The sequence below is a fragment of the Colias croceus genome, chromosome 21 (assembly GCF_905220415.1).
Source record: "Colias croceus chromosome 21, ilColCroc2.1".
NCBI lineage: Eukaryota > Metazoa > Arthropoda > Insecta > Lepidoptera > Pieridae > Colias > Colias croceus.
In genome coordinates, this window is record NC_059557.1 from 4981777 (window position 1) to 4998419 (window position 16643).

General features: G+C 35.0%; 1 protein-coding gene across 1 annotated transcript; it reads left to right on the plus strand.

Moving 5' to 3' along the window:
• Nucleotides 1-693: 693 nt before the first annotated feature.
• LOC123701306 lies at nt 694-2443 on the plus strand. Its single transcript, XM_045648732.1, has 2 exons — nt 694-1076; nt 1166-2443. The coding sequence occupies exons 1-2, from the start codon at nt 944-946 to the stop codon at nt 2425-2427; spliced, it is 1395 nt and encodes a 464-aa protein (XP_045504688.1). The 5' UTR covers nt 694-943; the 3' UTR covers nt 2428-2443.
• The last annotated feature ends 14200 nt before the right edge of the window (nt 2444-16643 follow it).

Here is a 16643-nt window from a genome sequence, read left to right on the forward strand (position 1 = left end):
TCGGGGAGTAGCGACCCCGCGGGAACCGAGTGCTCCCGGGGGAGGCCCCTGTCTTCATCTCCGGCTTGCCTTCACCGGCCGGTCGGAGTGAAGCCTGACGAGGACAGAACCCCCACCTCTGGCTTGCCTTAACCGGCCGGCCAGAGTGGAGTCGCGAGAGCTTTTAGCTCGAAGGGTGGATGCGAAGTGTAAGTGGCGAGTGGGCACGTGATGCTGGACCCTCAGGGAGCGCGTGATCGTCGTTTAAAGTCCAAGGACGCCTCTCCACCCTTAGCTGCTCACAATATGTTGCCCCCTTGTCGCACTATTGCAGCGACTTATTTCGGGAGCCCATACAGTGAGAGGGCGAGTCACCACCTGCCAGCATATTTTTACTTTCCTTTAGTAGAAGGGCAGGTGCCATAGTTTCCAATAGTCCCCAAATACCGGCCCATTTAACATCCCACTCCATAGCCCAGTTTATTTTGTTTTTCCATATCTCGAAATAGTCCTACATCGGCCGCAGACTGCCTAGGACTGTATCTCTATAGTGCAGTCATGGGCAGGCTGCGGCTGGTGTCCCACAACACAGTTAAGTTCTCTAAAGGGCCTCTGCGTGTTGGATCCGTGTCCCCACGTAAGCCTTCCAAAGGAGCGGGTACCTTCCTTATGATGGTACCCGAGTATTATGGAATGAGATACACATAATAATAATAATAAATTCTTTATTTCAGAACAATTTAAGTCCCATAATTTACATGAATACAATTTTAATAATTTTTAATACAGATAAAACCAATGAACACATAAAGCCATTACTTAATTAAATCATAATAATTGAGATCCAAGTTTTAGAGCGCGCGCAAGATAAGTCTGCGCGCGGCCAAAATTGGAACTAAACATTGGCCGCCATCTTGTCGTTCCGTGTTTTTATTCGTTTTTAAAGTAAATAATCGCCTTCATTATGCCGAAAGTGATTAAAAGTGCTGGTAGAGATATTATCTTGAAGGTCAAACGTGCTTGTGAAGAAGAACGCGATAAGAACGGGCCTACAGTACCGTTTTCCAAGGTTAGAGCTCGCGTTGCTTATTTGACAGGTAAGTTTTAGGGATACCATTACAATAATTTTTTTCTACACTTTGGGATCCAAACATCACGTAATATAATTATTTTAATTTTGTTTTAGGCGTTTCGGAACGTACCGTCACCCAAATAACACAAGAGGGTAATGTAGCAGCAGCTTCATCTTCAAAGATTGTGACCCCCGGAAAAAGTAGGAACCGGAAGAAAAAAATTGCTGAACTAGACGATTTTGATAAGTGCGCTATAAGGCATAAAATTCAATCGTTTTACGTCGTGAAGAAGGAGATTCCTACCATTAATAAACTTTGGTTGGAATTGAAAGCAGATATTGATTTTTTTGGCAGAACATCATTGAGGACTATTTTAAAGACTATGGGCTATAAATACAAAAAATGCCAGTCTAAACGAAAGGTTTTAATAGAACGCAGTGATATTGCAGCTTGGAGAGCAAAATATATTTTGAGGCTACGCAAGAATCGTCAGGAAGAAACTCGACCTGTCATTTATCTTGATGAAACGTACATCCATGCTTCATACCACCTCGAAAAATGTTGGCAATCGGAGAAAGAGCCTGGTGTTCTTGCTTCTGATAGCGTTGGCGAAAGATGGATTATAGCTCATGCTGGTGGAAAAACTGGGTTTGTTGACAACGGACTGCTAATATTTAAATCCAAAACAAAATCGAGTGATTATCATGACGATATGAATTCAATAAACTTCATGCGATGGATGAAAGAAAAAATTGTGCCAAATCTACCACCGAATAACATTGTAGTGATGGATAATGCGTCTTACCACTGCACACAGATTAACAAGGCCCCTTCAATGGGTAATAGAAAAGCAGAGCTCCAAGAGTGGCTTACGAATAATAATATTGAAGTCGATGATTGTTGGACAAAAGCACAATTGTATGAACTAATTAAAAGGCACAAAGGTGATCCAAAGTATGAAGTTGATAAAATGTTAAATGAAAATGGACATGAGGTTCTTCGATTACCACCATACCACTGTGATTTAAATCCGATTGAGAAGATTTGGGCAATCGTAAAGAGGCACATTGCAGAAAAAAATGTGAATCAAGCGCCTAGCGAAATAGCGCCGATTACTGAGGAGGCATTCAGCACAATAACCACAGAAGAATGGGTTAATGTGTGTCTACATGTCGAAAAAATAGAAGACCAATATTATGATTCCGACAGGCTACTCGATATAGAAATGGACAAATTTATTATTAATGTTACTGGTGACACTTCCGACTCTTCTGATGAAGATTCGGATATGGACTCTGACGAAGATTGTCCAATGGAAGGTATAAATCCACTGCAGGACCATTCCTATACCAAATTTAGCAGTACAAGATTTTGAATAAATTATTAACAATAATCTAATGAATTTTATTTATTTTACTATATATTTAATTTTTTATGCTAGTTGCAATAACATACCTAAATAATAAACTTGAATAACAAATTAGAATAACAATATATTATAGAGATCCCAAAATTTACTTTAAATAAAGAAAAAAAAATATTAGTTGGCAACATTAAGCACGCCACCAGTAGCGCGCAGACTTATCTTGCGCGCACTCTATACAAACTACTAGTTATATTTCTGTCAGCCAGACTACGTACAATTTTATTTCTACACTTGTCAACTCTGGACATAAATGTAGCAATTCTGTGTCTCTGGATGGCATTCAAGGAGTTTACTCTAAAGTTGGTATACATCTCCGAAGCGCTGCAAAATTGGTCGTATGCTTTTTTGGTGTAATAAAAATAATGCCGCACATCTATATGTTTCGTACGAGCATGATACATAGGATTCTTACACAATTTTTGTGCTGATTGGTTATCATTAAAAATAGTAACAGAATAATCCCTACCTAACAATTCATACAACAAAGTTCTTATGAATAACGCTTCTTTACAAGAATCTGATAGAGCCATATATTCTGCTTCTGTGCTAGAAAGAGCAACTGTTCACTGTTTTCTACTTTCCCACGATACAGTACAGTTCCCAATTTGAAACACAAACCCAGTGTACAACCTACAGTCCGCAGTCCTACAGACCGCAGCCCAGTCAGCATCAATATACCCATTGATGTTTAGACCACTTTTACTAAAAACAAGTTTGTAGTTTACAGTACCTTTTAAATACCGTAGCACGCGTTTCGCGGCCTTCCAATGACGCTGATCATAACAATCATTAAACTGGCTTAGCATGCTTACCGCGTGCGCGATGTCTAGCCTGGAGCTAACTGAAATATAATTTAATCAACCAATTAAATTTCTATATTCCAAATTCTCCTCCTTTTTATCAGCCTTTACAAGTTTCAATCCCGATTCCATTGGAGTTTCAGCTGGCTTACAGTCAGTCATATGAAAACGGTCTAAAACATTCTTTATGTAACTAGACTGATCAAGATATATATTATCTTGGTTTCTTGTGATGCGCATACCAAGTATATGGCTGGCCCTAAATCCTTCATTTCGAATTCTTGTATGAGTTTCTTCTTTATTTCACCTTTCATTTGGGAATTTCTGGTTGAAAATATATCGTCCCAATGATGACTAATTCTTCACCATTTGATTTAAAATATACGCAGGGCTCTGAGGACAGTCTTCTGAAACAAAGTTTTGCAACCAACACATAGTTTATCTTTTCATACCAAGACTTCGAAACTTGCTTTAGGTCATAAATTGCTTTATGCAATTTATATACTTTATGCTCACTGCCTTTAACTTTTCCTTTTTCTTGCAAATCTCCATTTAGGAAAGCAGTTCTCACATCCAAGTGAACAATATCTATTTGCTTTTCAGCTGCTAAAGCCAATTATATGCGAATATTGGAGTATCAAAGCACTGGAGAAAAAGTTTCCTCGTAATCAATTCCATAGCGCTGTGTAAAAAAAACCTTTAGCCACCAATCTGGCTTTATACTACTTTAATTTTCCATTAAGGTCTTTCTTTTTCTTAAAAACCCACTTACACTTAATCGGTTTTTGATCTTTAAGTGGATCAGTTAATGTCCAACATTTATTTTTAATAAATGATTGATACTCATTAGCCATTGCTTTCTTCCAGTGAAAAGCTTCAGCCCCTCCTATAGATTTCTGAACTGTCTCTGGTTCATCTCCGATGCAGGTCAGCATTGCAGTACACGCACTGTCATATTCCGATGTATCCATCGCATCTTCAATTGTCGATTCATCTGGAATGTAAGTGACATCGGAAAGATCAACAGAACTACTACTGTCAGAGTCATCTAACTCAAAAATTTGTTTGATTTAACGTATCATAAAATTGATCTTAATTATGTGCCAATATCGTTACCAAAAAGAGTCATACGATCAGCTGTCCTTTTAAGAACTGCTCCATCGCCACTCCAACGCCATTTGGAGCACCCTTTCCGTGTCCCGCTTCGGAGAAGTTCCATGTTATTTTCTTAATTTGATGAAAATCTTGGCATATTTATGTTATTATAATAAACATATACTTATTTCGGTATTGTGAAGATGGCGAGTCAGATAAGACATGTAGAGTTTCAATTAAAGGATTAACTTCAACTACGAGTTGAATTAAGGGAACCAAGTGTGCCCAAATAGCTGGTGCATCATGTCGCAAGCAATCACTTATTGAGCAAAAAGAAATCGGAGTAATAGTACGGAAAGTAAAATTGTGAGTGTACGCTACAGAAGTGTGTAAAGACACTTGTTGACTACCATCGAAATGGAATGCTTAAACTTCCTCGGCAAATTGTATTACGACTTTGGGTGAAGTCGGTAATTTTTTTTTTCATTTTTATTAATAATGAATGAATCAGTATCGATCTTTTCATTACTTATTGTTTCTTTGGGAATGGCCCTTTTTCTTATATTTTCTTTGTTTTTTATTATTGTGGGTTCTATAATTGGCATGTTTCTTAGATATCTTGGGTCTATGATTTCCGAGAAAAGACAATCTACATAAAAAAAAATTGATTTTTTAATACTAAATCCACATCGTCGCGGTTAATAATTTCAGTGTTAACTGGTTGGCTTTTTCCCAATCAAAAGCCAAACATAGCTCTGGATTTTCGGGTGACATACATTTGGCCCTGAATTTGAAAATACGGTATACAGGTGATGCCCCAATAAATGGTATGTCCGAATCAATGAACAACCCACATGGTAATACATTAATGTTTTCCTGTTTTGATAATTGCTCCAAAGCATTAATCCGAACGGTTCGCGAGCCGTTTTCGAGCTGCGCATTCGCGGCGCGTTCGCCAGATATGGTCGCACTCTTATACAGAACAAGATTCTCAATCAGCGTTAAAAAAATGGCGGACCCGAAAGAGGTAAGTACTTAGCGAATAAAAGTACTTACTTACCTCATTTGCCTCAGTACATATACCTAAAATCGTTGACTGTAAAAATATATAATACGACCACAGAGTACGCCTCACCGCGGTGAAGTTTCTTGTTTAGAGCTAATAAAGAAATATGAGTAGGTAGGTACTTACGTTTAAATCTTTTTTGCAAACTAGGCACTTCGATTTCACACACACAAACGGCAACACGAATAGTTAATTTATTTCAATCATTTAATTTACATAAACTTTTTGATGAACCCACACGAATTACACCTAGTTCTGCAACTTGTATTGATAATGTTTACTGTGATTGTAACTTTTTAGAAAAAAATATTCTCAATACACTGACTTCGGATCACTGTGGCCAGAAAGTAGTTTTTGAATGGGATTGCATACCTACATTTAAAAGAATTAATGTTAGGCCTATAACTAAAAAAGGCATTCATAAATTTAGAGATAATATTAATAATAAATTGCCTGGCCTGAATGATCAATCCTTTCATAATAATCCTTGTGAAATGTTTACAAATCTTTTTAATTTAATTCATAATGAGTTTGAAAAAATCTTTAAAGTTAAATCTTTAAGTATTACCAAGGATTTACCATTTAGCCAATGGGCAACACCTAGTATACACAGATGCAGGAACGTTTTATATGAGTTATATGGCATGAAGCAATATAACAAAGACATGTCATTTCTTAGTTATGTTAGAAATTATTCAAAAACTTTTAAAAAAGTTTGTTTCACTGCCAAGTGCTTGTATGTCAGAGATAAAATACGCAACTCTGATAACAAAGTTAAAACGGTTTGGTCAATTATTAATGGTGAAATGGGCAAAAGCCAATCAAATAGTACCATAAAACTTGTTAATGCTGGTAGGGTCATTGACAAAAGTGCTGATGTTGCGCTTGCTTTTGAAGATTTTTTTAGTAGTGTCCCTGTTAGTATTACCGAAAAATTAAATTCGTCATCAGCGCTTGCGGAGTCCTACTTGAGGGACCATGTTGCTGAGTGTAATGTATTATTTGAATTGCGACATGTGACTGCAGAGGAAATTGTTAAAACTTTTAAAACATTAAACTTAAAAAAAAACATGTGATCTCTGGGGAATGTCTGTAAATTTAGTAAATAATATTATAGAAAACATTGCCAACCACTTAGCGTTTATATTTAATCAATGTTGTGACTGTGGTATATTCCCTGATTTATTAAAGTTAAGTAAAGTAATACCTTTATTTAAAAGTGGTGACCAGGAAGACTGTAATAACTATAGGCCAATTTCCATTTTACCAACTTTGAGCAAAGTCTTCGAGAAATTAATTTTAAACCAATTATGTAGTCATTTTGTATCAAATGGTTTACTGCACGCCAAACAGTTTGGTTTCACAAAGGGGCGCTCTACTACTGATGCTGGAATAGCTCTTTTGTCACATATATATAAAGCATGGGAAAATTCAAAGAATGCTTTAGGGATATTCTGTGACCTTTCTAAGGCTTTTGACTGTGTAGAACATACCATCTATTACGGAAACTAAATTTTTATGGTATTAAAGGTTTATCTCAGGACCTCATAGCTTCATATCTTCAGAACAGGGTACAAACCGTTGTTGTTAATGGAGAGAAATCTCGCGGTGCGCCGATTAACATAGGTGTTCCGCAGGGATCTATCTTAGGACCGTTTTTGTTCTTAGTATATATTAATGACCTACCTTATTATTTGCAGGATATGTGTGAAATAGTACTGTTTGCAGATGATACCTCATTAATATTTAATGTGGATAGACATGACTCAAACGTTGACGAAGTAAACTCTGCTCTTTTACGCATATCCAATTGGTTCACTGCTAATAATTTATTATTAAATGCAAAAAAAACAAATTGTGTAAAATTTATCCTTCCAAATGTAAAAAAGGTAAAAAGGGATATTATTTTAAACGGGGAGGTATTATACCCTGTGGATTCTACTGTTTTTCTTGGATTGACACTAGATGAGAAGTTACAATGGGGGGCCCATGTTGCCGCCACCGCTGCTAAGCTTAGTTCAGCTGCATATGCAGTTCGAAGAATAAGGCATCTCACCGATGTAGACACGGCTAGATTGGTTTATTTTAGCTACTTTCATAGCATTATGTCCTATGGAATTCTTCTATGGGGCAGGGCTGCAGATATTGAAACTATATTTATATTACAGAAAAGAGCCATACGCTCTATATATAATTTACGTGCTAGGGACTCACTAAGAGATCTCTTTAAGAATACTGGTATCCTCACTGTACCATCACAGTATATATTTAATAATATTTTACATGTACACAAAAACGCAGACTTACACACAAGAGTAGGAGATAGACACTGTTATGGCACAAGGAACAGAAATAAAATTGAAATGCCATTTTACCGGTTAGCTAAAGTTAAAAATTCATTTATGGGTCAAGGTATACTTTTTTACAACAAAATTCCTCATAGTATTAAAGAGTTTAGTAGTGCTAAATTTAAGAATTATGTAAAAAACGTCTTAGTTCAGAGAGCCTATTACAGCATTAAGGAATATATGGAAGATAAAAACCCATGGAGGGTTGTCGCGTGAGAACCGCAGGACAGTTCTTTGGCATATTATGATAATATATACGTACGGTTACTTACATATTTTGTAAAATTAAATTGTAATACTGAAATGATTTAAAAGAGCAACTATGGAGTTTCTTGCCGATTCTTCTCCATAGATACTGCTTTCCGAATCGGTGGTAAATGATAAAAATATGTATTGACGTTTCAAAAGTGCTTCTCGAAGAAGTCTAATTGAATAAATAAATGTTTGAGTTTGAGTTTGAGTTTGAAACTATTTTTGTTACTGTCAAAATATTTATAAACAGTGTTCTGTTTTTTCCGTCCCATTATTTATAAAAATGTTTAAATTTTAATAACCAGCACAAGTAGGTAGTCACGCGGGAATAATGAAACATCAAATGAATGAATGCTCGAGCGAGTTCAGATGCTCGCTGCTTGCGCGCTGTTGCCGTACCATGCCTCTACGCAACCCGCACTCAGAGTGAAATAGTGATTTTATTTTTTCTTATATCAATTGTCTCTATAGGTCCGGTAAATGAAGTTTGATATATAATAATAATCCACTTTTTTTTCGAATAAGTTATTGACTCGACTTGTTTGTAAGGTATCTGTTGAAAACCAAACTTCTAACTGAAACGACAAGAAATCGACATCCTGCATTTATATGAAAAATAGTTTTAGAACATTTGACTTTGTTTTTATAAGGGCACGTAGAGATAATGGACTGTATATTTCCTGGTGTCTTAAGTTTCTTTCAATCAAACTGTGGACTGAATCAACCTCTTTAACGTTACTATGGCCGGGTTCACAATATTTTTGAGTTATTTCCGTAATATTTCTCGAATCATCTGACTTTAAAAAGATTATATTTATAAGAGCAGTGCTCATATGAGAATTCTGGTTTTGTGGGTTGCAAGAATCCGACCATAGGATCAATTTTGTTACTGTGTCTGGTAAACCATTTACTATTTCTTTTAAAATTTTAACTAATGCGCTGGCTATGTCGTCACCACTTATTCCATTTCTAGTCTCATCCCACAACGCGTTTACAGCGCTTTTAGTAATATCGCAGTATGCTGTTAAATTATAGACGGTTAATTTGCTTGTGTAGAAAAACCATGATATATTTACTTTAGGTAATGTAAAAATATTCTCCAAATGAAAAGTAACAACGGCTGTGTCGTTGTTTTCTCTGTTTTTCAAATTTCGGTCGTTGTGCCTTTCGTCGTCACCCTCTTCTTTCTTTGTAGGTGTTTTTCATGTTTTTCGATGATATCGCTACTCGGGTTTTTTTGAGCTTTATACTCGGAGCATAAATCGCAAACATCCTTTTTTGGGCGATGAAAGCCGAGATTAAATTGTTCACAGAATATTTTCCAGAATATGTTTTCTTTAATTAAATCAATCAATTCATCTTTATGTTTTTTTACACGAAATTATTTGATAATTACATGCACAATTCAGCATAAGCTTTATTTTTTCTTAATAAATTTTGATTAGGGCAATCAGGGCGTAAACATGCAACAGTTATATAAAAAATATCTGTCATTAAACTAATGAAGTTTACACTTGGTGAAATAAAGATTTTTTGGTATAATCAATTTCGTAATTAAAAGATTGCAAAATCAACTTCTGATCTACATAAATAATGCATGCAATATTTGCAATTCCTAAAAATCTTTGTTCTGCATTTCTTAATTACATACCCAATAACATACTTTTTTGCCTTGGCATACACCAGTTTATCATTATTTTTTATTTGACCCATCAAATTCAATAAGCCATCAATATCACACGCAAAATCATCATTATTTGAATCAATACATTTTTTATCATTTAATAGATTCGCCATTGATTTGAATGCATTATTATCATCATTTTCACATTTGGTGCATGGGGAGTGCGATGAGTTAAAATTATTAATTATCAATGTTTTAAATGCATTACAAAATTGATTGCAGGAAGGATTTACATTTCTAATTCCATTACTTCTAACACCACTAAATAAATTTTCTAAAGGATCTTGATTGAAACTTCGGGTTGTTAAACTTTTGATATCATGCTCAGTATTCAAATAATGCCATAATTCTTTGAACGTTTTTATATTTTTTACCCAAATTTTAACAGAAGGAATTGATTGATTCATACTTTATTGATTCACCTCCATTTTTTCTAACTACTGATTTGAATTTAATTGATTCTAAAATCGGAATCATGTCATCCTACAGTTTGAAATGGGAATGGGAAAGGGAGTTATTTTTTAAGCATTGCTTGTACTTACTGATTTTCTGACAATTTGTAGGAATGACCATTAAATGTGTCAAACAATTTATCAAAAATTAAAAGAATATCTGCAGTCCCCTTGCAATCTTCTGGAAGCATATTATGTCCTGGAAAAAAAAAAAACAATACTAACTAATTAACTGTCAATATGATAAAGGTGCCTATATAATCGTTATTTATTAATTTATTTTGTATGAATAATACATCTGTAGTGAGGTTTTGTGTAGTTCACTGTAAATAATGAAAGATATAATCAGGTTAATATACTTACTTGCTAGAAATCTCATTGCACTTGACACCCTCTGACTGAAACCTTGTGCAGCATATTTCACTTTCATTTTTGGTATATTGTCTTTGATGATATTATGCATTTCTATAAGCTTATTCAGTAGCCTTATTTCATCGTCTCCTTCATCAATATCAAGTAAAAGCTTTAAATGTTCCCATTTAGCACATTTAGTTTCTCCATTTTGAAAAAACTCTGCATCTTTTTTTAATAAATTATTGCGAACTCCCTTTAATAAATGCGGTGTGTCAAATAACGGGAAAACTTTCATGTTTTCTATTTCAAACGCATTTGATTCATAAATGTTCCCCCGTTGTTTATATTTATTTTTTGTTTCTTCTTGGAGCATTTTTGTTACTTTTACGTTAGATGATGCTTGGTCACAAATGGTGGCCACAACCCTAAACCCAATATGTTGAAGTTCTCTTATAGCTTCTGTTAAAATTTCTTTTAAGTCAGATGCTTTTGTGCAGCTTTTGCAAAATGTGAAACTAATGGCCTGTTTGCTTTTACTTTTTATGCCTTTTATCATCAAGACTAATGCATGATCAGCCAGAGTTTTGTGTCGCCTATCATTCCCCTTGTCTTCAAATCCTATGATTTGGCCAGTTGTTATGTTGTACTCTATTCCTGGTGCCAAAGATATTTCGTCAAATAAAAGTGTAACAAGCTTTTTTGCTGCAGGCAAACTTTGAATAACACTTTTAAGCTCTCTTAATATAGGTTCATTTAGACCTGGTACCACAGTGAATTTACTGAGCATAGTTTGCAAGCAACGTTTCGAAGGCAGCACAAACAATTTTTTTCAATAATTTATGAGCTTTTGGGCTTTGCTTTAAAATTGTCAGAGAGAAAATTTTCTCTGGTATGGTAAACCTTCTACCCTTTGGTTTTTTTCAAACTTTTGAACTGCAGTTTGCTAAAAGTCTGTATTTCACTTGGTAATTTTTCAATTACAGACAAAAATTATATCGAAAATGAAAAATTTTTTGCAGCACAAATTTTCTTTTTTAGAGAGTTATATTTTTTGAGAACTTTTCCAATTTCTTCTGGTGTCCTTATCGACAGCTGAGGTTGTCAGAGCTGTCAGAGCTGTTAAAAAAATCCCCTTATCCAATCTTTGGATGCAAGTTTCTTCTCTGTCCAATTATCTGGCACTTTTTTCTTTGGCAGTGGCGTATTCGTAAACCAATTCGCGTGCCTTCAGTTTTGATAGTCCATGGTTTAGTTTAAACCTCAAACCTCTTTCCTCTCGGTTTGCCCAAACCTCCCTTCTACCAGCGTGCCCATATGCTCCAATGCCCTCCATAACCTCACTTTTCAAATAGATTTGAATAAGTTTATTTTTATCAAATGTTGAATCCTAATTGACAGGTAAATATAATCTTCTTTGAACACAAAAGAAGTTAACACAGATACTTAGACAGTTATATTTATACAATTTTACTATTGTCCAAGGAAGTTCGAAAGCTCAGCTGTCTCCTCAGAATACATATGCTTATTGTTTGACTGAGGATACATTTTGTAAAAGCTCTAATGAAATAGTATCAGCAGTTCATCATCGGCTTTGTTCGACTGATTGGACAGATATAATATCTAAAGTGCGTTTGATAGCAGATGGCTGTGGAGGCCAGAATAAAAACACCACAATGATAGCAATGTTAGCCAAATGGCTTACAAATGAAGCTCCAAATAATGTAAAAGAAATACAATTAATATTTCCGGTAGTGGGCCACTCCTTTATTTCCCCTGATAGGGTTTTTGGATTAATAGAAAAAGATGTTCGAAAGATGGAAATAATAAAAAATGCAGAAGGCTATTATAGTACCATAATTGAATTGGGAAAAGGTGATTGCAAGGTTTATAATTGGAGAAAAAGTTTGAAAATGATAATGAAAGATGTAGGTTCATGGCATTTTCCTTTTCAAAAGTCCAAACGGATCTACATTAAAAGAACAAAAAGTAAAGTTAACGCAGTAGTGAAAGGAGATCTTCATTGTAATGTTAGTGATGGAACATATCAATCTATTACGAAAAAGAACAAAAATATTAACATGCTGAATGTATCAAAAATTAATTCTTCAGGAAAAGTGAACAATAATAAATTGAAGGGTGTAAAGAAACTACTGGAAACTCACTATGGAGACAGGTGGATGAATGACGAAGAACTTGTGTATTTTAAAAATTTAATTATGTGTAGCAATAATAATATGGACGAAGAGGCTGTGGAGGAAGAAAATGAAAATAATCTTTGCGAATGCCAAGAAGACAGTCCAGATTTAAGGTTTAATTTTAACACCTAATTTTTTCCACTGTAATAATTTAATAAATATTTCATTTTATTTTATTAAGATTTTATCTATTGAATCCATTCGTATTAAATTTTTTATAAGAACATTATAAAAATTATTGCTCTTGCCTGTTTTTATAGTCACAAGGCAAAACATCCAAACCACAGAACAGTAAGAACAAATAGAAGTGCGATGTGGGCGTCGCCCACGTGTCACTAGTAAGGTAAGATCACCTAACTCGCTCTCAGTTGTGCGCAGAAAAATATTCGAGACGGTTGTCAGCTGTCAAACCTTTTTTCCATATTTATTCATTATTTAGGGCGTGTTGTTCGGTATTAGAGTGGAAAAATGATAGCAGACGAAATAATATCAGCAATCGAGGCATTTCATACCATCGGTAAGTCTTATTTTAATTTATTTTAAATATATTTTATGTTACAACTTCGCTTGTCGTAATTTGTCAAAAATTTATAAAAATATTAAGTCAAAATGAACCTTAATCCATAAGAAATTAGTACTAATATAGATTGAACAGCAAACTAGACTTTCTGGAGTATTATTGCAATAAACAAACGAATGTCGGATTAGTGATGCATGTGGCGCATATCGACAGTATCGATACTTTAGAAAAGACAAACATTATAAATATTAAATTTTATTTTATTTTTCCTTAGCTTTCATTTGTCCTATAAATTCAAATCAAGGCGGCTAAATCTCATTTACTTCGTGTAGTTGGTGATCAAGTTCTTACGTTTGAAGAACTTACAACGCTTTTCGTGCAAATCGAAGCAGTGTTAAATTCGCGACCGCTTTGTCCAGTCAGTTCGGATCCAAATGATCTATCGGTTTTAACTCCAGGCCATACCTTAGAGCCTTTAACAGCTGTCCCTGATGAGGATCTATCAAATATTAATATAAGTCGGCTTCATCGGTGGCAGTTGTTACAATCATTTCACCAGAGTTTTTGGTCCAAATGGAAACACGAGTATCTTAACTCACTAACACAACGCGCCAAATGGACTAAGGATTCTAAACCGCTTCAGATAGGCTCAATGGTGATAATTAAGGATAAAAATCGTGCGCCACTACAGTGGTCTCTTGCCAGAGTAGTGGATCTTTTACCCGGTTCTGATGGTGTAGCTCGGATTGCAGTAGTTAAAACAGCGAAAAATCATATAATTCAAAGACCGTTGGTTAAGTTATGCCCTCTACAATCGAGGACTAGCTTAAATCGTTTCTAGTATCGTAAGGTATCTAGACATTAAGTTATCGTTAGCAATAAGATATCGTGTCTGTGTAACATCTATCGTGTTATACAGAATCATTTATTTAGGTAACTAGTTTTTATCGTAATCAATAAGTATCATCCATAATTATGCGAATCATTCTTATCGTTCTCGTTCCCATTATGTTATATTTATCGTCTGACCAGAAAATACCATAGGCATTTTGGTGGGCGGGATGTTTCGTTACCGTGTAATTGATCGTGGTGTCTATTATCGATGTTTGGCATAGAGTATGCAAACAAAAGTTGTCAAACTATTTTGCAACTGTCACGCACCACGACACTTGTACGTCCGCCTTCGATCGGGTCGCTCATCTGCTGTGCGCGCGCGGCGACCATTGAAAACACGTTTATCGCAAATCGGATAATTGGGCGTTAATTCATCGAGTGCTGCAGCATCTCCAAGGTACGTGGTGCATTGTTTTTGCTGCTCACTATTTCTGAACATCGATATTTTGTGTTAACGTAATTTTCCCTAATGTAGTAGAAGCCACCCGCTATTTCGGCTTGGTGCGATTCTACAGGCGATATTTTCTCTTTATATGCAAACGTTATACTTTTATTTTCAGTACCTTCAGTTAACTACTACATTATAACATCATACATCACTTAAGATGAAATTCGAGAATTTTTAAATTTAATTTATTTTCTTACAGTGCCTTCCACCCACGTGCCTTTAACTGCTGAACAAGCGATGGCCGATGACCTCGCACCGCCCCCTCCATCAAAGGCGAGCGATATATGCAGGTGTTGGGGCGTCATCGCAACCGGGCAGATCGGTGTCTGGGCCCGCAATTAAGAAAACTGCGAACTGCAGGAATTAATCATTACCTATTCGATGGGAAAAAGTACAAATCGGTTTTCATCAAAAGGATGCTCAATTACATTTTAAGGTAATTTATACATTTGTTGGTGTGACGCATAAATCTATTTAAAAATTGTATCATCATAGAATTATCACTGGCGGGCGATGAGGTCTCTTTATCTGCAAACTGAACTGAATTTATGAAATTCAGGTGACTCAAATTATATTGCTGTACCATCCCCCAAATACTCCCATTATTTCATCATAACTTAAGATGAAATTCAAGGTTATTGAAATTGAATTCATATTCCATATTTCAGGGCCTCCGACGTGCCATTATCAGTGCTGGTACCTATGTACAAATCGATTTTGTATCACAAGGATGCTTAAGTACATTTTAAGGTAATTTATATATTTGTTTATGTGACGAAAAAATAAAGATCAAAAAGAAAATACAGATGAAGAGGAATTATTGAATATTTTACGTAAGAAACAAAATTCTGGACGTCTTCGACGTTAGTTTTGCAAAGATGTTGATTCCAATGTTAAGAAAACTATATGAGGATCAAAAATTTTATGCAAAAATCGAAATTTTAAATGCCAATGGATAGGGCCATATCGTCGGTGATACTGCAATACCGCATATGTAACAATTGCAAATACCGCGGAAGTACGAAAAAATCAAAATTGAAATTTCGCGCCTATGAATTCTAGACAGCGATTGGCATCGTCCCGTCTAACAACGCGAGCGCTATAACCAATCAAATCGCTTCAAACTACACTTGTCGAAACCGCGCGAGTTGTGGACTGACGATTTTATCCTCAATACCGCGTATCTACACAGCATTACTTGGAGCGTGTGGTCGTTGTTTGCGCCTCCGTAATATATGTGATTTTCATTGATATTTTGGGATCAAACGTTAAGTAAATGTTAAAATTTGATTTTTTAATACAATTTGAAAGCATTGGTTGATTTAAAACTTATCTTATTGAATATTAAAAATGTTAATATTTTTGTTATGGTAGTTACGCGGTATTTTAACATTCTCTTTGCATAATGATTTGCCTACTTACGCGGATTTAACACTCTCATTGTAACTCATTTTTCTTCTGTTTAGGTAAAAAAAATATTATGGAAGAGATAAATGATGATGGAATGAAGGTCACAACATTGAGGGATCTCCAAAAACGACGGCAAGAACTTCTTCGTAAAAGGCAGAGTGTTTTAGACAAAAATCGTTCTCAAAATCCAACCATATATACCTATCATAATATACCTCAAAAAATTCATGAGTTGATGTATATTGTTGTACATAATATACCTCAAAAAATTCATTACTAACTGAATGAATTTTTTTTGTTCAATCTCAAGATAATTACCTAAATTATTCGAAAAAATATTTGTCTTACAAAATCTATGGTTTGTTCAAAGAGTCCCCCTTTCCAAAGTGTATCGATAACGAGGTCATCATAAATGATTACTAACAAGCTGATTTTTTTGTTTTCACTTAGTTAATGTTTATATAATTCAACAGACATATTGTCCTACAAATTGCGTAATAAATATTTGAGAACCATCAAATCAAAAAATTTTATCCTTGTTATCTCTGTTAGCTACCACAATCGAGAGTTTCGTACACGAAATTATTCGGTGTCTCATCAAAATAAAGCTACAAACGGAAAATCAGCTTGATAGTAGTCACTTGCAA

Bases quoted from the DNA above. Each gene is read 5' to 3' on its own strand.
- LOC123701306 (XM_045648732.1), top strand. From the start codon at position 944: ATGCCGAAAGTGATTAAAAGTGCTGGTAGAGATATTATCTTGAAGGTC. The intron at 1,077-1,165 runs GTAAGTTTTAGG...ATTTTGTTTTAG, and splicing joins TCGCGTTGCTTATTTGACAG to GCGTTTCGGAACGTACCGTC.